Source organism: Lissotriton vulgaris, chromosome 4_1 (genome assembly GCF_964263255.1).
Source record: "Lissotriton vulgaris chromosome 4_1, aLisVul1.2, whole genome shotgun sequence".
Lineage (NCBI taxonomy): Eukaryota > Metazoa > Chordata > Amphibia > Caudata > Salamandridae > Lissotriton > Lissotriton vulgaris.
This window is the reverse complement of record NC_141691.1, coordinates 1210073148-1210095600: the sequence shown is the minus strand read 5'-3', so window position 1 is coordinate 1210095600 and position 22453 is coordinate 1210073148. Positions and strand designations below refer to the sequence as shown.

Sequence of the window (22453 nt, the reverse complement as noted above, 5' to 3'; positions counted from 1 at the left end):
CGCCAATACCTTGACGTCGCAGTTAAGCAATGAGAGAGGCCGGTAGGACCCTACGTCTAGGGGATCCTTGCCCGGTTTAAGTAATGAGGTGATAGCCACCTCCAAAAAAAAAAAAAAAAAAAAAACGTTATCCTGAGCACTCTTTAATGAGTGTTTTTAATCCAAATTGAAGAAAGGTTCAGGTTGGTGCCCACGTCGTCGCACGTAGCCCAAATGTGCCTTAATGAAACAGTCAAGTGTTGAGGATAGAGGAACTAACCTCTGGACTGAGCACCAAATTTACAATGAAAACAGCGTTTTCTATTTGAAATTCATAATTGTTTATTCAGTTCCTCTGAATTATAAATCCTAAGACTCTTCCAATGTTATGTGATTCAATTCATCAACATAATAGTCATCTTATGTCGATCTTAGCTTAGTACATAAATCCACTTCGTGAAAACACCCAATGCATTTCGGGTCGTACAAAAACCATGACCCTTCGTCAGGGGTCTGTAACAAAATGGAAATCAAACAGGACCAAAGTTAGTCACTCGCAAACTTAATCAACTCCAAGAAGCTTCAAATCATGAATTCACAGTCATCACTAATGGAACGAAAAAATGCCAGAAACCGTGCTCAATAAAAGTTACCAACGTGCCAAGGAAAAGTTGTCACTATGCTTTAAGTCAAAAAGTTGAATCGAATTATAAGCAGGAGGGCGCTTCACCACTGTGTAAAACCCAAAAATCACTCGCTTTTAGCATTCACATTTTAAAACATACATTGTAAAGCACTTACGAACAAATTCACGCGTCCGTGCCTCCGTGGATTTGAGGATTAGTGAACGTACTAACTACAAGCAATCTAATAGGGTTACACCGTTGATCATGTGACCGCGACCACAACCAATGCGGTGATGGTTCCCCGGTCACATGACACGAGTATAGAAGCTTCAAAACAAATCGCGCGGAAGTACCTAAACAAAGTCAAAACGCATACCGTTAAAGCAAACATGGAAAAACATAGCGGAAAGTGCATTAAAGAAGAGAAATACATGTAAAGAAAGCGGAAAGTGCATTGATGCAAGAAAAATACATGTGAATCATGTGAAGGCTCAACAACATATACAAAATGAATACGATAAATCAACATTAGGGGGGATGAATTGTTGGGGGGCAGGATATAGCGAAAGTCAAAGCTGTGGATAAGAGTATCATAGAACCCACGAATGCTCAATCCGATCATTTAAACCCACAGGATGGGTAGAGTTAAGTTTTTTAATCCAATAGAACTCAGCTTTAAGTCTTTGTTTTATAGGATCCATGTCAGGACGCTGATGGATTACCTCAACCACCATGAACTTTAGTTGAGATATTTGATGGTTCATCTCTTTCCAGTGACAAGCCACTGATGATTTAAGATTGTTGAGCCTGATATTACTTTTGTGCTCAGTGATGCGAACTTTCAGTTTGCGTTCCGTTTGCCCAATATATATCTTCCCACAAGGGCATTTGATGAGATATATGCAATTTGCTGTGTCGCAAGTACTTGTGTGTTGTAATTCAATAGGAAAACCTTTGGTCGGATGCATCAATGTTTTACCACTCATAACGTTGTTGCAGTGGGTACAGTTAAAACATTTGGACATACCTTTCCATATTTTCTTCTCCATGACAGGAGTATTGAGCAATTCCTTGAGATTTTTTGATCTCTGATATGCAAACGTGATGCGCTCATTATATAGATCCTTTAAATCAGGTTCTGATTGTACCAAATGCCAATGTTTGTTAATAGCTTTTTTAATCTTTCCTGAATCAGATGAGTATTTGAGTACACATACAGTTTTTTCTGTAGTTTGTTTAGTTTTAAATGCCAATAGATCAATCCTTTTCATTTTATCTACCTTCATCATGGCTTGTATGAGGATGTCATCAGGATATCCCCTCTGTTTGTATCTCACAGTTTGTTGTGAAATAGACTCTCTGGCTTGATCTTCATTAGATGTGATTCTTTTAAGTCTTATATATTGAGATACAGGCAAATGTTTTTTCAATGCCTCAGGGTGGAAACTTTGAAAAAGAAGACACGAATTTCTGTCAGTCGGCTTGTGGAACACTCTCGTGTTGATTCCTTGGTTGCATATATTGATTTGCACGTCTAGAAACGATATGGTGTCTTTGGAGATGGTGTATGTGAACTTTATCCTTTCGTTTAGACCGTTGAGAATTTTGATATTGTCTTCCAATTTTTCTTTCGCACCACACCAAATCAAGAAAATGTCATCAATGAACCGCTTGAACATAATGAGACCTTCCATCCAACTTACGTTCTTCAGGATGTAATCCATTTCAAATTTTTGCATAAAAATATTCGCGTATGAGGGGGCCCCCCCAAAACCCATTGATGTGCCGTTGATTTGGTTGAAAAATTGTCCGTTCCATTCAAAATAACTGTGATACAAGGAAAACTGCATCAATTCTAATATCAGGATTCTTTGGTGTTCTTCCAAATCACTGTGTAATAGACTCCATTCGAGTGCTTCGATACCTTCCCTGTGCGGGATGGAGGTATACAGTGCAACCACGTCTATGGTGCATAACCAATATGTCTTGCCTGGTAATAGATTTACTTTACCCAACATGTTCAAAAAATCAGTCGTGTCCTTGATATGTGTCTCACTCCTTTGGACGAGAGGTTGTAGATATTTGTCCACAAATTTGCCCACTGGTTCTGAGATAGATCCACAGGTCGAGACGATGGGTCTAAATGGTGGTCTCACGGGGTCCTTATGTATCTTGGGCAACATGTAAAGTTGCAGTCTCCTGGGATATTTTAAATGAAAGTAAGCATGGGTTTTTTGGCTTATCCATTTCATAGTTAGAGCGTGATCCAAGATTTGATAGAGAACCTTCTGGAACTCCTGTGTAGGATCTGAGGTTAGTGGTAAATATGTTCCTTGATCGTTCACATGATTGTTTACACTTGAAGTATAAAATTCTGTGTCCATTACTATAAGGGCACCGCCCTTATCTGCTTTTTGGAAGGTTAGATCTTTGTCATGGCTTAAATTTTTAAGAGTATTCCATTCTTTAGAGTTCAAGTTGTTTCTCTGAGGTTTATTGAAAGGAATCTTTTGGATATCCGACATTACCGATCGTTCAAATGCCTCCAGGGTCTTATGCGTGATTGGTGCACAAAAGGTACTTGGTGGTTTGAATTCATGATCCCATGTGGGAATGACACTCGTTTGGCTGATATCTTTAAAGAAATATCTTAATTTTAAGTTTCTAAAAAACTTAAAAAGAGTGATTTCAGTCTCTCCAGCATTAGATCTGTAGGTAGGAACGAATGTGGTGCCTTTGTTCAATACTGCCAGCTGCATGTTGGTAAGTGGTTTAGAAGAAATGTTGATCACTAGGTTATTTTCTGCACTTGACTCCGTGTTCGCCTGGCGATTTCTTCCTCTGTTTCTTTTTCTCTTAGCCCTTCTTGTTGTGACGAACCTGGTGGTGCATTGGCTGCTGGACTTATATCTAAAAAAGCCGGTTGTTGAACACTTAATTGACTGGTAGACGGTACCACACTCTGTTTGCTGGTCTTTGTAAGCGGTGGTCTGTTTTGTGCAATGTCTGTATCGGATACAACACTTTCTGTTGAGGATGTAGTTGCTGATTGTTTTTTCTGAGGTTGAGTTTGCCATTTCCGTTGATTGTAAATTTCAGCCCATGAGTACACCTCTTCAAGCTTGTAATCTAAAGTATCGCGACGATACTTCCGGATTTTCCTTTCGTTTACCTCTTTGGCATAGCGATCAAGTTTTTGGTTAATCTCCTCTAACAATTTATCAAGGTCTGGAATTTTACTTAACTCTTCCTTTATGGTTTTGATCTCTTCCTCAATCTCTTGTAATACTTTGGACAGTTCTTCTACTATCAACAAAATAAGATCAAGAGAACATTTGTTCAAAATTTGATACCACTTCTCTAAAAATCGTTTGTTGTTGGCGCATAGCATTGGCTTCAGCGCAATCCTGAGTCCCCTGGGGATCCTTTGGTTTCGATGATAATGTATCAAAGTGGTTGCGTGCAACCTTTGGTTGATTTCTTTTTTACTTATGTATTCAAATCACCGCATTGGTTGTGGTCGCGGTCACATGATCAACGGTGTACCCTATTAGATTGCTTGTAGTTAGTACGTTCACTAATCCTCAAATCCACGGAGGCGCGGACGCGTGAATTTGTTCGTAAGTGCTTTACAATGTATGTTTTAAAATGTGAATGCTAAAAGCGAGTGATTTTTGGGTTTTACACAGTGGTGAAGCGCCCTCCTGCTTATAATTCGATTCAACTTTTTGACTTAAAGCATAGTGACAACTTTTCCTTGGCACGTTGGTAACTTTTATTGAGCACGGTTTCTGGCATTTTTTCGTTCCATTAGTGATGACTGTGAATTCATGATTTGAAGCTTCTTGGAGTTGATTAAGTTTGCGAGTGACTAACTTTGGTCCTGTTTGATTTCCATTTTGTGATAGCCACCTCCCTCATGGACCCTGGTAGTATCCCCACCTCAAGGGACTCCTCAAAGACCTCTCTGAGCACCGGAGCCATAATATCCACATAGCATTTGTAAAACTCGGCAGGAAGCCCATCCAACCCCGTGGCTTTCCCATTATTCCGAGACATGATGGCGCTTCTGATCTTCTCTACCTCAAGGGGCCTACCAAGGAACGCCCTATGATCGTCCGATAGCCAGCATAGCGCCAGATCATCTAGAAATCCCCTATATCTCACTCCTTCCGCTTGCTGTGTAGTGTATAACTGCGTGTAGTGTTGCACAAACGTCTCCTGTATCTCCTTCGTGTCCCGGCAACGTGTACCATCCGGCAAGACCAGTTCCAACACATCTGCACTATACCTCTGGTGTCTCGTGAGCGCGGCAAGTACCTTCCCAGGCCTCTCACCCTCGCAGTACCTCCTCGCCGTCCAGTATTTCCCCCTGTGCTTTACCTCCCTGGCCGCTTCCTCTTCATACTCGGACAGTTTGTCCCTAAACTGACGCATAAGTTCGGGGTCAGAGCCAACCTGCATCCAACGTACCAGTAGTTTTAAGTCCGCCTCCAACCCTACAAGAGTACGAACAATGGTCTTAAGCACACCACAGCTCTTGGAGATAGTGACACCCCATATCGTCACCTTAAACGCCTCCCATATCACCTCCACACTATCTACAGACCCCCTATTCCTTGGAAAAAACGCTTCCACTTCCTCCCCAAGCTCCGCCTTGAAAATGGGATCTAGTAGGGCAGAGGGAAAGAGCCTCCAGGGTGGCCGCGGTCTGTGAAGCCCCGGCACTGACAGCATAACCTTAACCGGGCAATGGTCCGAGTACGTTCTGGGGAGATGTACCACCTCATGTAACCCTACCACAAGTCTCCTTGACAGAAACACATAGTCCAGCCTCGCCCAGGTGCGAGCCTGCGCCTTGAAGTGCATACCCTCTCCATCCCCCGGGTGAGCATATCTCCAGCTATCTACCAGGCCTGCCTCCTCCACAATGCCCTGCAACACATCTCTTGCTTGTACATTGTACTGAGAGCTCCCTTCCGATCTATCCTCCAGTGCCCGCATTGCCAAATTGAAGTCACCCCCCCCAGACAATGTGCGAGGCCTCCACAGCAATAACATAACCCCAGAGTGTAAGAAAGAAAGCAGGCGTATCAACATTCGGTGCATAACAATTTACAAAGAGCACAGTGACCTGCCCAAGCCTTCCCCATAATAACACATATCTCCCTTCTGGGTCCACCCGCACTCCCAACTCCTGAAATGAGAGTGATTTCTTAATCAGTATAACAGCCCCACGTGCGTATGATGAGTATGACGAAAACTTCCTCACTGTGGCCCATTTCCCTCCAAATGTAGGCTCAGGCGTCCGACGCAGATGCGTCTCTTGCAGTAAGGCTATCTGTATTGCATGTCTATCTAGATATTGTAGTACATTCCTACATTTCCTGGCATCATTGAGCCCATGCACATTCCAGGACAAGATCGATATCCTATCTAATACATTATCTGGCATCACCCGGGATCAATGTGCAACGGGACATACTTAACCATTGGACAATCTCGCGTCCCCGGCCCAGAGCAGTTGACCGTGACAGTCGCATACCCCACCCCCCATTTCGGCCTCACACCACATCCATCTCTGCCTTCTTCCATCCCCAGAACCAAACGCCCCCTCCCAGCCCCAAACAACAACACACGCGCAACAGACACGCATCACAGACCCATCAACAACGCATACTCTGCATGTAACATCCTACCGGCATTGACAATGTTCGTATCAGGAGGACCCCGCCGTCGACCACCTCTTCCCGCACGGCAAAGACAACAACGAGCAGAAGGAAAAGGACCTCCCCCACACGCATGTAGACCTGCCAGAGCCAGTGCGGTCTCGGACGGACCAAAATAGCAATCCCAATAAGCAGTCATGACCGATGTACAGTCGCATCCAGCATCGCCCCAACTCCAAATTGCAAGTGGAGCACGCACTGTTGACGCAGTGCCCCCCCCCCCCCCCCCCCCCACTGACCAACCCCAACCTGTCAGGACCCCCATCCACCCCCCCCCCCCACCCATCCCCTCATTCACCCAACAAGACATGTTCAAAAAGAACCTCAACAAAAGTGGGGCATTCCCTTCGGGGTGCCCTCCAGAGGTGCACATGACTACCCCCTCACACAACGCCGTGCTCCTTCTCGCAGGTCGTATGCACGGCCCAGGCGCAGTGGGGGGAGTGGGTGCCCGGAGCGTATTACCATCATCAGCCATCGTCCCCTCAGCGACCCTCAGTAGCGCTCACTTGGCCCAATCCGGTAACCCTTTCAGCAATCATCAAAAGTACAAGGCCTGGAGAGTACAGTCAACGGTAGCGGCCATCCACATATCCGTTCAAAGAATGCATAGCAGCCACCGCACAGAAAGTGGCAGGATCAGGCATCCTCCTCCGCCGATTGGAACCCCCCCTGTCCCTCCTCAGCTCGTCGGCCGTTCGCAGCTCGTTCTCGCCTGAGGCGCTTCACAAAGTCCTCCGCCTGTTGTGGGTTCGTGAAAAAATGCTGCTTTGCCTGATGAGTCACTCAGCTTTGCGGGGTACAGCAGAGCATAGTCCACCTGCAGCTCTCTAAGTTTTTTCTTTACCGCCAGGAATTTGCGCCATTGATCCTGCACCACCGGCGTGAAGTCTGGGTATATGGTGAAGTTGACCCCTTCAAAGGAAAGCGTACGGGCAGTGCGAGCCGCCCCAAGAGCCGCGTCACGATCCCGGTAGTTTAGGAGGCGCGCAATGATAGGGCGCGGTGGAGCACCCGTGGCCGGCCGTGGACCAAGGGAACGGTGTGCCCGCTCCACAATGAATTGCGTAGAGAACGCCTCCGCTCCAATCGCACCGACCAGGAGTCTCTCTACATACGTCTCCATCTTCCCCACATTCGTTGTCTCCGGTACGCCCACCATGCGTACGTTGTTACGCCGACTTCTCGCCTCCAACTCCTCATTCTTGGCAGCTATCACCCGCAGGATATTCTCCATTCTCGCAAGTTGAGTCGTATGAGAAGCTGCAGTATCATCATGATCCGAGATGCGTTGTTCCGCCGTTGTGAGGCGTTCCTCATGCACATCAAGTTTTTGCACAACTGCGTCCATACGCGAGGATAATTTATCCACCTTATCCACGATGGTGGCGAATCCCTGCCGCATTTCCTGCATCATCTGCTGGAAGTCGGGGGCAACAGGCTGCGGAGCCGCGTCAGCGACAGGCGGGGGAGGGGATCGCGAGCTCCCAGCCTCCTGTGCAAGACGAGCACCCCTCCTGGCCGCCATAGAATCAAAGGACAGTTTAGGCTGTTTATTGTCCGGTTTCCCCATGTCAACACGCCCGCAAACTGCGGCAACACCCACAAAGGTCCACAAAGAGGATCAAAAAGACTTCAGGCCTTACCGCCACGTGATCCAAACGGTGCGTCTTCCGTTCCCAGGCCAGTACGCACAGCACACAAGAGTCCCAAACCAGGCTGCGATGATCAGGCCCCTGCAAAATTCAGACGTATTCCACAGGGAATAACCCCCCTGGCAGTCCCCAAAAATGGCCGCTCCTCAATTAGCAGTGGATAGCCCCCACGGTAGCAGGTGAGGTAGTCCCGTGTGGGCACAACAGTAACCCAGCCCTATACACAATAGTGCGGGAAAGTAAGCTCCATCTCCGAGCATCTCCAAGGTCAGTGTGCAGGACCCAACACCAAGAGTAGCGACGTTGCCCAGCCGTCAGATGAACATGCCCCAGAACAAGCAGCATGTATTAGAGAGCAGGATAAGACAAGCGGCAGTCCGTCCAAACAGCTAGTGTACTAGCGTGCACACTCACAAATGAAGGTCATCAGCAGCAAAAGACCATCCCCCACGGCCGTGTCCATCAGCCTACAGCTCCGGTGATGATAATGGCGCCAATCGGCGCCTGTGCAGCGCCTCAGCGATATGGCCGGTAATCCCTCTCAGCCCTGTCCATCACCGCCGCCCCCACCACCGCAGCTGTCCAGCAAACCTCCCAGGCGGGCACCGATGCAATACAGCCGGGGGCACGAGCAGGCGCAGGCACCCCGCCACTCCCATCTGTACAATGGCCGCCACCTGCAACGGCCAGCAGTCCGGTGTCCGCGATGCACCGTCTCTGCCTCAGCACAGCGCAGCACCCTCAGCAGAGCCCCGCACAAGCCCGTGCAGGACCCAAGCGCCTGCCACAACCGCCATCCGCAGCAGAGTGCCTCGCCAGGGAGTCTCTCCGAGAGACCCGAGTCAGGGCCCTTACCCCACGTGTGGCGCCGCGGGCTCGAGTGGACAGGGCCGCCGGGCCGCAGAGCACCTCTCCTCCAGAGCATCCGTCGGGGGTATCTTCAACCACCTGTAGCGCCGGCCAGGAAGCTCCGATTCTCGCAGGAGTTGGACCGAGTGCGGCCAGCGGTACCTCTTCCAAGGATCCGGGGTCAGAGTAGAAGGAGGCGACGATCAGAAGGATCAATGAGCGGATCAATGCTCCAGGCTGCAGGAGCCTCACAGCAGTGCGGCCATGCTGCAGTGCGCCCTCTAGCGCCCCCATCCCATTAATATTTGAATGTTAATTTTCAAACTAAAAATTAGAGCTTGTTACCTTCTTTAAAGTTCTTTCCCACGTTTTTTCCTGGGCCTATTTTTGAGGAGCACCTAAGCATGTTAGCTGTAGTATGTAGATGACAAGCACTTAAAAGCATCTTAACCAATGGAATATAATTATTAGATAGCAGAGCTTCTTGGCCGAAACAAAAACGTATCTAGTGCCGCTTATACTAAATATATCATGTAAAGGAGATTAACTTTTCTTTAAAAGAAACATGCCGCCAGGCGCCATCTTGCTTCTCCCCACGACACCAGGAGAGAAAGTTCCCTCGCAGAAAACTCTAAACTCTATAGTCCATCTAAGATTCTAGTGAACGCAGTTACCGCACCTAAAGATTTTTTTTTAAGCTTGTTTTTATCAGCATTTGGCACAAGTCTAAGGCACACTAAGACAACACTGGCGTAATGGAGCCACGCAAGGCTACAGTATGTCTCGTACAATTCCAGCTTGAAAGTAGAATGATTGATTGCCCAGATCTGCAGTATAAACAGTAAATAATAGGACAATTATAATACACATCTTATATAAAGTAAGACTGCAGCAGAATAAACGAAGCAGCACGTTGCCAAGGTTGAAGATCTTCTCATGCACAACCCTAAATAAGGTGGGGAAAAGGGAAGAGGGGTAAATATGAGATGGATTAAGGAGCAGCAGGCGCAGTGAGAATCGTCGTGGAGGGGAGTAGGCTAGACATGGCCAGAGCACCTCAGACACGTCTCCTGTGTCGCTCTGAATCCCACATAGAAGAAGTAACTCACCCAGAGTCAATGTCCGCACAACTTTTGAACTATTCCTGCACGACTGTTCCTGCCCCAGTTCTCCAGATATGTTGAGAGTGGGGGCTGTCAGTAACTCTTCTTCTGACAAGCTATATAACATGCTCTCCCAAAAACCCATATCATGATCAGCATGCTCATTCGTGCGTACTGCCGGCAGTTGCCGCTCCTCAGCCACGTTATTTGATCGTTCGAGATACACATCAAGGTTCCAAAGGAAACTTTGCCTTTTATGCTCGGGTCAGTACCCTGCAGTATCCACTGGATCGTTTCTAGCCCTGAAGAAGCCTGTAAGGGTGAAACAAGATGCCTGTTTTGCTTTGTTTACCTGCATGAATAAAAGGATTGATGATAACGTTTGAAAAATTTGCCTCTGTCATCGCGCTTTTGCTCTTTGTTATATGGATTTATCCTAGTACTATGATTTATAAGTCTCTACATATGTGCCTATCTTATCTTTGTGCTCGGCCAAAATTCTTGTAACTTGCTACAGTCCCACGTCATGTGGAGGAGGGACGCTGGGTCTGTCCCACATCAGGGGCAGGCATCCGAACAAGCTCTGTTGATTCTATGTAGAGGCTGGGGAGTTTAATAGACCTGGTGTAAGTAGTAAAACAGTGTGAGTTTGAACCTGCGTTACTTGCTACTTCCCTAACCTGGGAAAACGCTCTCTTCTAGGCTCAGTCGGTGAGAGGCTCTATCAGACCCTCCACTCACTTGTCCCGAACTACTGACAGGTTGATATGCTGATCCCTTTTAAGAGCCTTGTAAATATGAGAGATTAAGCCCAGAGGTGACCCAGGGTCCAGTATTATCTGTAATATCTGAGACTCCTCAGGCTCAGGGTGGGGCAATCGGTCCAGATCTCTTGAATCATTTGAGATACCTTGGCATATTGCAGAAATTGGCCTTGGTGAAGACCAAAGACATCCTGAGCCTTTGCCATCATGAGGAACATGCCGTTAAGGTAGAGCTCACCAGCGGTATTGCAATTTCCCATAAACCACTGCATAGGGCCCATCACATATTGGATCTCACGAACAGTCTTCAGCCAACAAAGGGTCAGAAATATGGCGTAGGGCCCCCAGTTTTAGTACTTGCTTTAGCTTATCGTTCCAGGCCATTGCCCTCTGATGGACGATAACGGGGTGATTTGTCCGGAATACTCACTCCCAGCATGAGGCACTGCTTGAGATCTGCTGTTGGTTCCCCATGTGCCTGGTAGATTCTTCTCCATGTTCATGTCATCGGAACACCACTGAGTTGCATATTGTAAGAGACCCACAAAGTAGTATGGCCATAGTTCCAGCAGTCTGAAGCCTCCCAGATTAGTGTCTAGCTTCAAAATGTCGACTCTAACTCTGCAGCGCTTACCCGCCCAGATGAGGACTACTAGGAGACTGTTAAATTTAATGAAAGTATACAGCTGGACACCGCACATGGATTTTGAAGAACTTAGAGACATAGGGGCAAAAGAATCTTCTTCCTCAATGCAACTCTACCCAACACCGACAGGGGCAGGTGGACCTAGAAACAAATGAAATCATCTAGGTCTCTGAGGAGTGCCCATGTCTAGACTGTAGCGGGCCCCCAGGGTGTTCACTATCTGAATCCCCAGATACCGAAAATGGTCCCTTTCCCGTCGAGCTCAGTTACTGGGAGCGCAGCAAGTTGTGCCCGCACTAGTGCGGCCACAGGAAACAGCACTGTCTTCTGCTTGTTGACCCGAAGGCCTGATGCCACCTCTAATTCTGACATGATCCTCAACAGTGCTCTCACTGACTGTTCATGGTGGGTGATATACACCAGCACATCGTCTCCATAAAATGAGACTACATGGGTGATGTCGCCCACCTCAATACTAAACTCAGCCATGTTGTGGCGAAGGCGAAATGCCACTGTCTCTATACCCAACGCAAAGAGGAGCAGCGACAAAGGGCAACCCTGCCTAGTAGCCCTCCCAATAGGGAAGCTCTCCCACACCACAGGGCCAGTCCGAACCCGTGTACGGGATCAGTATAAAGAAGCTTTACCCAGGACTGAAAAACAGACCCAACCCCGATGCTCCTGAGTACTTCCTAGAGGTATTCCCTTATCAAGGGTGGCAAGCGCTTTTTTGACGTCTAAGGCAATTAGTGCTGACTTTATCTCGGTATCCTTGACCGAGTGTAACACATTGGAAAATCTTGGTAAATTCATTTAAGTCCCCCGTCCTGGCAGGAAGCTGCACTGGTCGTCGTACACTAAGTGGGTAACCATGCCCGCAGCCTAATAGTTATGGCCTGGGAGTTTTTTTGCGTCCACTCCCAGCATAGACAGGGGCCGATAAGAACTGGGTTCCGAGAGGTCTCTACCTGGCTTGGAGAGCATGACTGCGCGTCATGCATGGACTGTGGTAACTAACATCCCACATTCATGCATCTCCTGTAATGTCCCTAACAATCGGGGGAGAAGTAAAGCAGAATACGCTTGATAATGTTCCACCGTTAGCCCATCGGGGCTTGCTGCGCGTCATCGGCCGGACTGCTTTCATCAGCTCCTCCATCGAGTGCGCTCCCTCTAGGACTACCATCTGTTCGGCTGTGAGTCGAGGGAGTGGTAGGGGGTCCAAAAACTTGCATCCCGTCGCCCCATAAACCGTCAATAGGTGGAGATTCATTGCGGGCTGTGACTATGCAAAGGTGCCATCCAAGTACCTCCGAGATAGAATCACTGAGGGCGGGGGTTCCCTTTTAATTAACCAATCCTGTCGGTGTCTGACTTGTCACCCTCGCGATGCAACAACTGGTAATAATCCTGCTGAACCTATCTGTCCAACCTGTCTCCTGAATCCTCCCCTGTCCTCAGAACAGTCAACAGCAGCTTTTGCTCGGTCCCTGATGCAGAGGCATCGCACTGAAGGATCGTCAGCTGCCGTTTTTTCTCCAGCAGTTGCACCTCTAGGCAGCATCTGGTGCTACTAATGTGTTACAGACACCCCTCCTCTCCCCACGTTATTGCCTTCATTGCATCCCACTCTACTTCCCTGTGTGTCTTTAAGGAGAATTTGGAGTTAAAATAACTTGCTGTCACGGTCCTAAGCTCTTCGCGAAACAGAGAGTGAGTGCCTTAGGGTGTAAATGCCACATGAGCACCAAGGGTCTGTCACCACCTGTCTCCTACTCCAACAGCAGCGGCGCATGATCAGGAAGAAATCTACCCAATATCTGCATTTGCACTGTTTCAGTGGCAATATCCTCTTTTGCTAAGAATCTGTCGAAGCGATATACGTGCTGTGTGTCTTCCCTAATGCCAGGGTGCGTTGTGCGCCAGACATCTAGGCAGCCTATCCGGGCCATCGCTTAGCTTCGTGCAGCTACCATATTAGGCATTGCCCCTTGTTTTTGGGGATGTGAATCCCAGCTACCATCCAAGATGCGGTTGAAATCTCCTGCTCACAGTAGGGGGTTCCAAAATAAGGGAGGAGCGCTCGCTCCAGGTCTAAATAGAATGTCCCATTATCCGAGTTTGCCGCATGTACATTCAGCAGACACACTTCACGTCCGTCTAGCCGGCCACACAGCAGAAAGTATCTACCTCCCACATCAGCCTAAAAGCACTGCAACTGGAAAGGGACCTGAGGTACAATCAATTCAATTTAGTTAATTTATATAGCGCCCTACATACCCAGAGGGTCTCAAGGCGCTTGGAGAAGGGTGGGGAATTACTTGTCGAATATCCAGGTTTTAAGTTGCTTTCTGAATGCAAGGTGGTTCTGAGTGAGGCGAAGGTGAGTGGGAAGTGAGTTCCAGGTTTTAGCCGCCAGGTAGGAGAAGGATCTTCCTCCCATGGTGGTTTTCTTGATGCGAGGAACAGCGGCAAGGGCTTGGTTGGAAGAGCGTAGCTGGCGGGAGGGGGAGTAGATAGGAAAGTCGTGTGTTGAGGCATTCGGGTCCAAGTTCGTAAAGTGCTTTGTGTGCGTGGGTAAGGAGGCGGAATGTTATCCTCTTATTGACGGGGAGCCAGTGGAGCTTTTTTAGGTGACCAGAAATGTGGTCTTTACGCGGGATGTCTAGTATGAGTCTGGCTGATGCGTTCTGGATGCGTTGAAGTTTTTTCTGAAGTTTTGCGGTGGTACCGGCGTATAGGGTGTTTCCGTAGTCCAGGCGGCTTGTAACCAGTGCGTGGGTGACCGTTTTTTTAGTTTCGGTGGGGATCCAGCGAAAAGTTTTTTTGAGCATGCGAAGAATGTTGAAGCAAGATGATGAAACGGCGTTGACTTGCCTGGTCATCGAGAGTGAGGAGTCCAGGATGACGCCCAGGTTCCGTGCGTGGTCCGTCGGGATGGGTGCTTTTCCAAGGGCCTCTGGCCACCAAGAGTCGTCCCAGGCGGAGGGGAGGTACCCAAGATAAGGACTTCTGTTTTGTCTGAATTCAGTTTCAGACTGCTGTGCTTCATCCACTCGGCTACTTCTTTCATTCCTTCATGTAGGTTGGTTTTGGCGGTGTTAGGGTCTTTGGTGAGTGAGAGGATCAGTTGAGTGTCATCAGCGTAGGAGATGATGTTGAGGTTGTGTTGGCGTGCGATGGCCGCGAGGGGGCTCATGTATACGTTGAAGAGGGTGGGACTGAGTGAAGATCCTTGTGGTACGCCGCAGATGACTTCAGTGGCCTCTGACTTGAATGGTGGGAGGCGGACTCTCTGAGTTCTTCCGGCAAGGAACAAGGTGATCCGTTCCAGTGCTTTTCCTTGGATTCCGATGTTTCTGAGGCGTTGTAACAGGGTGCTATGACAGATTGTGTTGAAGGCTGCCGAGAGTTCGAGGAGGATGAGGGCGACTGTGTCTCCATTGTCCAGTAGGTTTCGAATGTCGTCTGTTGCTGCGATGAGTGCGGTCTCAGTGCTGTGTTTGGCTCGGAAGCCGGACTGTGAGGAGTCGAGGGATTTGTTGGTTTCGAGGAAGGCGGCGAGCTGGTTGTTGACAGCTTTCTCAATGACTTTGGCCGGGAATGGGAGGAGCGAGATGGGGCGGTAGTTTTTGAGTTCGGTGGGGTCAGCTGTGGGTTTCTTCAGAAGGGCGCTGAGTTCGGCGTGTTTCCAGCTTTCCGGGAAGGTGGCGGAGTTGAGGGAGCAGTTGATGACGTCTCGGAGGTGTGGTGCTATGATGGAATCTGCTTTGTTGAAGATGTGGTGAGGGCATGGGACTGTGGGGGATCCTGAGTGGATGGAGTTCATCAGGCGGATGGTGTCCTCAGTGGAGATTGGGTTCCAGTCATTAAGGATGTTCAAGGGGGGTGAAGGTACGGCATAAGGTTGGGTGGGTTGGTCTCCGGGTTGGTTGTCAAAGCTGTTGTGGATGTCTGCGATTTTGTCATGGAAGAACGAAGCTAGGGAGTCGCAAAGGGCTTGAGAGGGGGTGATTTCGTTGGAGTTGGCGGTGGGGTTGGTAAACTCTTTGACGATGTTGAATAATTCCTTAGTGTTGTGGGCGTTGTTTTGTAGTCGGTCTTTGAAAGCGGCTTTTTTGGCTCCGGATCAGTTGGTGGTGTATGCGGGTGGCGTTTTTGAAGGCGTCCCTGGTGCTGGTGTTTGGGTCTTTTTTCCAGGCCTTCTCAAGGGAGCGACAGAGTTTCTTGGATTTCTTAAGATCATCTTTGAACCAGGGGGCGTTATTGCTGCCTAGTTTGATTTGACGGTTTTTCAGAGGTGCTAGGTTGTCGGCGCTGTTGGTTAGCCATTGAGTGAGGTTAATGGCTGCTTGGTTGGGGTTCGAAGAGTGGGCAGGGGGGTTTTGAAGAAGCGATGAGGAGATCTGGTCGATGGTGATTTTGTTCCAGTTTCTTCGCAGAGTAGGTTGAGGATGGTTGTGGGTTGTGGTCTTTTTGTAGGTAAAGTGAACGCAGCTGTGGTCCGTCCAATGGAGAGTTGTGGTGTGACTGAAGGAGATGTGTTTGCTGGAGGTGAAGATAGGGTCGAGTGTGTGACCTGCGTAGTGAGTGGGGGTATTAACAAGTTGTTTGAGTCCGAGGTGGCGAGATTGTCCAGAAGGGTGGTGGTGTTGCTGTCGTTGCTTTTTTTCCAGGTGAAAATTGAGGTCTCCCAATAGAATGTATTCCTCGGAGGGGAGGGCGTGTGGGGTCATAAAGTCAGTGATGTCTTCACGGAATTGTGCACGGGGTCCTGGTGGCCTGTAGAGGTGGGTGCCTCTGAGTGTGGTCTTGGGGTCGGTGTGGATCTGGGAGTGAAGGTGTTCGGCGCTAGCGAGGTTGACGTCTGAGCTGGTTGAGATGCGGATGGAATTCTTATGGACGATAGCAATGCCTCCTCCTGTTTGGTAGGTGCGGTCTTTTCGGATGATCTTGTAGCCTTCCGGGATGGCAATGGTGATGTCTGGGGCTGAGGAGGCGTTCATCCATGTTTCTGTTAGGAAGGCGACGTCCGGTGAGATGGTGTCTAGTAGATTCCAAAGGTCGATGGCGTGTCTGTGGACCGAGCGGGTGTTGAGCAGGATGCATTTTAGGTGGTTGGTGTCAGAACTCTGTTTGGTGTTAGTGGATGAGGAGTTTGTCTTGGTGCCGTCATACTTGCAGGAGTTGCATGTAAAGGGTCCATGGGTGTGTCCAGGAGCGGCTTGGGCGCAGTTGGGGAGTCGGCCGGGGTTTAGGGCTAAGAGGGTGGCGGTGTCGTAAGTAATGCGGGTGGGGTGGGTGGTACGGGGGCCAGGGGGTCTGGCGCTGGGCGCGGGCTTGGCGCGGACGGGCGTAGACGGGCTTACCTTTGGCGCACCTTCGGCGAGACTGGGGCGCGAACGCTGCGCGTGGACGCTACGCGACGATGCTTCTGACATATATGGATAGTGGAAGGGGAGGGGCGAGGGAGGATCAGCTGGGAGGCGGGTGCGTGGTGGAGGGGGCGGGCTCCGGGCAAAACAACAACAGTGCAAATGGCGGCGAGAACGGAAGAGCAGACCGGGTTGGGGGAAAGTTAAATTGATTATCTACTCGGTGAGAAGCACAGCAGTATTAAAACAAACGCTGTGGCAGTGTGATTTAAACAGCACAACACAGGCGCTCCGAATAAAGTTAAACAAAGCAGGCACAGTCGATCAATCCGATGGGCACGTGGAGATAATTAAATAATTCTGCAGGCACGGTCAAGCGCTGATACAAAGCAGCAGCGTAGCGCTAACGATACCAGGCAGTGTAAGGCAGGATCGAGCAGGGGCAGAAGAGAGCGACCGCTTCAGACGAAGCCAGGACGGTCACCAATCCATATGGAGACTCTACGAGCCTAGTTAGAGTAGGTAGCAGGGTAAAACTGCCCCTTCTATTTCCGCTGCACCTTCTGGGCTTCACTCTCCACTAGGTGTGTTTCTTGCAGCAGAGCAATCTGTATACTCTGTCACCTGGGGTATGGGTGAACCCTGTACCGCTTAATATAGAAGTTTAGCCCCTGCACAGTCCAGGTCACCACCCTAAAGTGTGTAGCTATATTATGAATTAACCTACGATACCCCACGCACTCCACGCCGCTCCATCTTCCATCACTTAACCACTGCAACAGAACAAAACACCGAACAAAAACAGCCTCTGCCTCCCATGGGCGTTAACACTCCAGAACAACACGTCTCCCAATCATCATAATCCTGCAACACCCAGCCCAAAAATATCTACTTCAGCAGAAAAACCTCATGGTGCAACTGCTCTCAGTCTTCAGTCAACTCACAACATTAGTAATATCTGTCTATCTCGATCCCCACACCCTTGCCACACCAGTCACACCCACTGAACCTTAAGTTCAATGCCACATGAACATATATTCAAAGCTAATGTAAATCACTGGGCCTCATATTATGGTGGTAATAGCAGGCATGCACCAGTGGCTTTTCTGCATGCTCGAAATAGTGATGCGCAAATGGGTAGGCTTTGATCCAATAAGGAGTTCAAAATTCGGGCTAAGCACAGGTATAGGCAGTGAGAGCGTGCCAGAAGAGACCTGTCAACCTCTTCTGCCAATTAAAAACATACAAGATGGTAATAGGTGTGTGTAATGCACAAGGAAAATGTGGAAATATACTTTTGGTGTGTGCAAGCCAGGAAAAAGCAGAGAGCGAGAAAGACAACGTGGGGTGTTCACTGGCGAGGATGTTAATAAATTACTTATTTCCGCTCTATATCTGTACATTATTATATAAATCCTGTCTGCATGGTTTTAGTATGTTTTTCATACGAGAGGGGCTAATAAATGTGTGAGCTGTCAATCAAAATTGTTTGCTACACTACTTGGATAGAATGATCTGTTAATAGATTCCCACACAATGCTAAGAGAATGCATACAAATCTTAATGTCGAATTTAACCCATCCTACAATATAGCTAAGGCTGTGTTTGGATGTGAAAATTGTGTATGTTTAATTAGAAAAATAATCTTATATTTAGTGTTTTTTGTATTTCTTTTCTCATTTAGCTTGCTATTGTGGGGGCAGCTCTAGAGATGTGCCTTGCGGGACAGATAAAGATAACTATGATGGATTTGGAAACTTCTCCTGCCAGAAGCACTGTGGCAAGTAAGGCACCATTAAGCTAAGCGTATTGACCTTTAGAGTTCTCTTTAGTACTTCTCCTATATGTTTAAATAGTTAATCTAATATTAAGTTATGTACTTCTAATTGTTGAATATACTTTCACTTTGGTGCTCTTAGAATTTAGGAACACATATTTTAGTACCCAAACTTGCTCAACCAAGGTCTGGCACCCATTTACTCTCTGCTGCATCTCTGTACTGTCTTTACCTATAGTATACGCAGGATGTTCTCTCATTCTGCATTTGACATGGTCCCACAGGCATTGCACCAATATAGAACAGACCCTTCTCCTCTTTCAACCATTTGCAGTACAGAAAGAGACAGATATTCAATGTATAAAATAGGAACATATGACAAGACCCCCTCCCCTCTCCCACAACACCGTCCGTTGAAGCAGCATAACAGTATGAACCAGGTTCAGAAAGAATGAAGCTACTTGTATCAGGAATGGTGCCACAAATTAATGGTTGTTGTGTTAAGATTTCCGACTGATTTAAAAAAAATAATTTTAGGTGGAATTAATTTTTTCCTATAATCTCAAATCCAAAAGAATGAAGCAGTGCGAAGATAGCCCAATCACTTGAAAGTAGTATTATTTGCATGTCTTCAAGTTTGGTAAGAGTTACAGACGCAAGTTATGAGATATGCAAGTCTTGCAAAATGTGAATGTTCATTGACGGCAGCTTACATTATGCTTTATGAAGACGCAGGCTTGAGTTGCCTCTCTTTCTGGACTACCACATTAACCAGATTGGTACAGTCAAACTCGATACCTGTAATGCTTGGCTCGTGGAGTCGGGCCAGAAGGAGATCACGAAGAGCATAATTTTGGATTGCAGTTAGTATGCCTCTGATCCAAGCATTGTTGTGTTGAGATTGTTTTTCGCAGAATTCTTGTTTATTGGTGATGGTTGTATGGACTGCTTGAAGTGCCTAATGCTTGAAAGCTTTTTTGGTAGATGACATTTTGATAGGGTTCTACTCTATTTTCAAGAGAAAATATTTTTTATGTGGTATTTGATATTAGGGGTAAGTTTAGCTTTGCAGGAAATTATTTTCATTTTAATAGAGATAAGCAACTGTTTTCGTGCATCTGCATTGGTAACAGGAGGCTATTCTTCTCTAATAGTAGAGACTCCTTGCCACAGATTCCTAACCGCAGAATATACCCCAGGCATCAAACTGGATCCAGAAAATCTTGAGCAGTGACTGCATGCCCCTAGGTGGCTATAATCTGCTCTGCGTCACCGCTGGATGTGTTTTGTGCAGTGCATATATAGGTGCCACCTCAGCGCGTTGATATCTGTTCATCAGCGCATATCCAGAAGAGCTGCCATGGTCATTTTTTACCACCCTCAGAGGAACCCTCATCTACAGATCTCCCGGACCCCGACCACAGTTCAGCGACTCCATCGCCGACTTTGTCAGCGCACACGCCCTCGCCTCCACGGACTACATCCTCCTCGGTGACCTGAACTTCTACCTCAAGAACAACAACGACACAACTCCACCACCCTGATCGACAATCTCGCCAACCTCGGACTCAGACAACTCGTCACAACACCCACCCACTCCGCCGGTCACACACTTGACCCCATCTTCCCCTCAAGCCCCCACATCTCCTTCAACCACACCACGAACTCCACTGAACCGACCATTGCTGCATTCACTTCACCTTCAAGAAACGCACCACCGCACCCAACAGATGCCTCGCCGCTGCTGGAGCAAAGTCACTGAAGACCAGCTAACCACCGCCCTCGCCCAGAGCCCACCCGCTGACATCACCGACCTCGACATCGCCGCCCGCAACCTCAGACAGTGGATCAACGACTGCGCCAACACCCTCGCCCCGATCAAGAAACACTCCAGCAGTCACACCAACAAGAAAGCCAGCTGGTTCACTGAAGACCTCTGGGCCTCCAAGCAACCCTGCTGAAGGATCTGGCTCCGTGAACGAACACCGGACAGCCACACAGCCCACAAGAATGCCATCCGCTTACACCATCACCTCATCAGATCCGCCAAAAGGGCCTCCTTCAAAAACCGCTTAGACAACAACATGCACACCAGCAAAGAGCTCTTCAACATCGTGACGGAACTCTCCAATCCCAGCTCCAACACCAACGACGTCCCACCCTCGCAAGACCTGTACGAATCGCTGGCCACCTTCTTCCACTGCAAGATCGCAGACATCCACGACAGCTTCAACGCCACGACCGCCCCGACAACCACTGAGACTCCGCCCCCACGGCCACGATCCTCCTGCTCTCCTGGAAAAACATCAACAACGACGACACCATCAAGATCATGAACACAATCCACTCCTGATCTCCGTCAGACCCATGCACACACCATATCTTCAACAAAGCCAGCACATCCATCGCACCCCATCTCCGGAAAGTCATCAAACCCTCCTTCGAGACAGAAACCTTCCCGGAGAGCTGGAAGCACGCTGGGATCAATGCCTTACTCAAGAAACCCAAGGCGGACCTCAAGAACTTCCGGCCCATCTCCCTGCTCCCGTTCCCGGCAAAGGTCATCGAGAAGACCTTCAACAAACAGCTGACCCGCTACCTCGAGGAGAACAACATCCTGGACCCTTCCCAGTCTGGGTTCCGCAGCAACCACAGCACCAAGACTGCCCTCATCTCCGCCACCGATGACATCAAGTCCCTGCTGGACAATGGAGAAACGGTGGCCCTCATCCTCCTGGACCTGTCAGCCGCCTTCGTCACGGTCTGCCACCACACACTACGAACACGCCTCCTCAACGCCGGGATCCAAGAGAAGGCCCTGGACTGGACCACCTCCTTCCTCTCCGGCAGAACACAGAACATCCGCCTTCCCACCTTCCGCTCCGAAGCCACCGAGATCATCTGCGGCGTACACCAGGGCTCATCCTTCAGCCCAAATCTGTTTAACATCTACATGGCACCGCTCGCCCACGTCGCCCATCGGTACGACCTCAACATCATCTCCTACGCCAATGACACCCAGCTGATCCTCTCCCTCACCAAGGACCTCCACACCTCCAAAACCAACCTTTACGAAGGAATGAAGGCCATTAATGAATGGATGAGGAACAGCCGACTGAAGCTAAACTCGGACAAGACGGAGGTCCTCATCCTCGGATCCCCCCCTTCAGCCTGGGACGACTCCTGGTGGCCGACCGCACAGGGAACCGCTCCAACACCCACCGACCATGCACGAAACCAAGGGGTCGTCCTCGACTCCACCCTCTCCATGACTAAACAGGTCAACGCCGTCTCCTCCTCCTGCTTCAACTCCCTCTGCATGCCCTCAAGATCTACAAGTGGATCCCCACTGAAACAAGAAGAATGGTCACCCAGGCCCTCGTCAGCAGCAGGTTGGACTACGGAAACGCCCTCTACGCAGGAGCCTCCGCTAAACTCGTGAGACGGCTCCATCGCATCCAGAACGCCTCTGCATGCCTAATCCTCTACATCCCTTGCCAAAGCCACATCACACCCCAGCTGAGAGACCTGCACTGGATCCCGGTCAACAAGAGGATAACCTTCAAGCTCCTCACCCACGCACACAAGGCACTCCACAACACCGGACCAACGTACCTCAACAGACTACTAAGCTTCTACACCCCACCCGCCTTCTCTGCTCCGCCGACCTTGCCCTCGCCACAGTCCCCCGCTTCTGAGAGCGATCTCCGGCGGCAGATCTTTCTCCCACCTTGCCGCCAAGACCTGGAATACCCTCCCCACCCACCTACGGCAGACCCAAGACCTGCTGACCTTCAGAAAACTCCTGAAGACCTGGCTTTTTTCGAGCAGTAGCTGCATTCCCCACCCCAGCGCCTTGAGACCCTCATGGGTGAGTAGTGCGATTTACAAATGATATGATTGATTGATTAGGTCTTTTTAGGCCTGTCTTCTGTGATACCCTTTCATTA

The 22453-nt window shown here is 48.9% G+C and overlaps 1 protein-coding gene across 1 annotated transcript in view; it reads left to right on the top strand.

The window, feature by feature from the left end:
- The window catches only part of NFX1 (nuclear transcription factor, X-box binding 1), an 892403-nt gene that overhangs the window by 397982 nt on the left and 471968 nt on the right, over positions 1 to 22453 (top strand). Inside the window, exon 8 of the mRNA XM_086965422.1 lies at positions 18411 to 18510. Coding sequence (XP_086821548.1) covers positions 18411 to 18510 — 100 coding nt within the window. The remainder of the gene's footprint in view (positions 1 to 18410; positions 18511 to 22453) is intronic.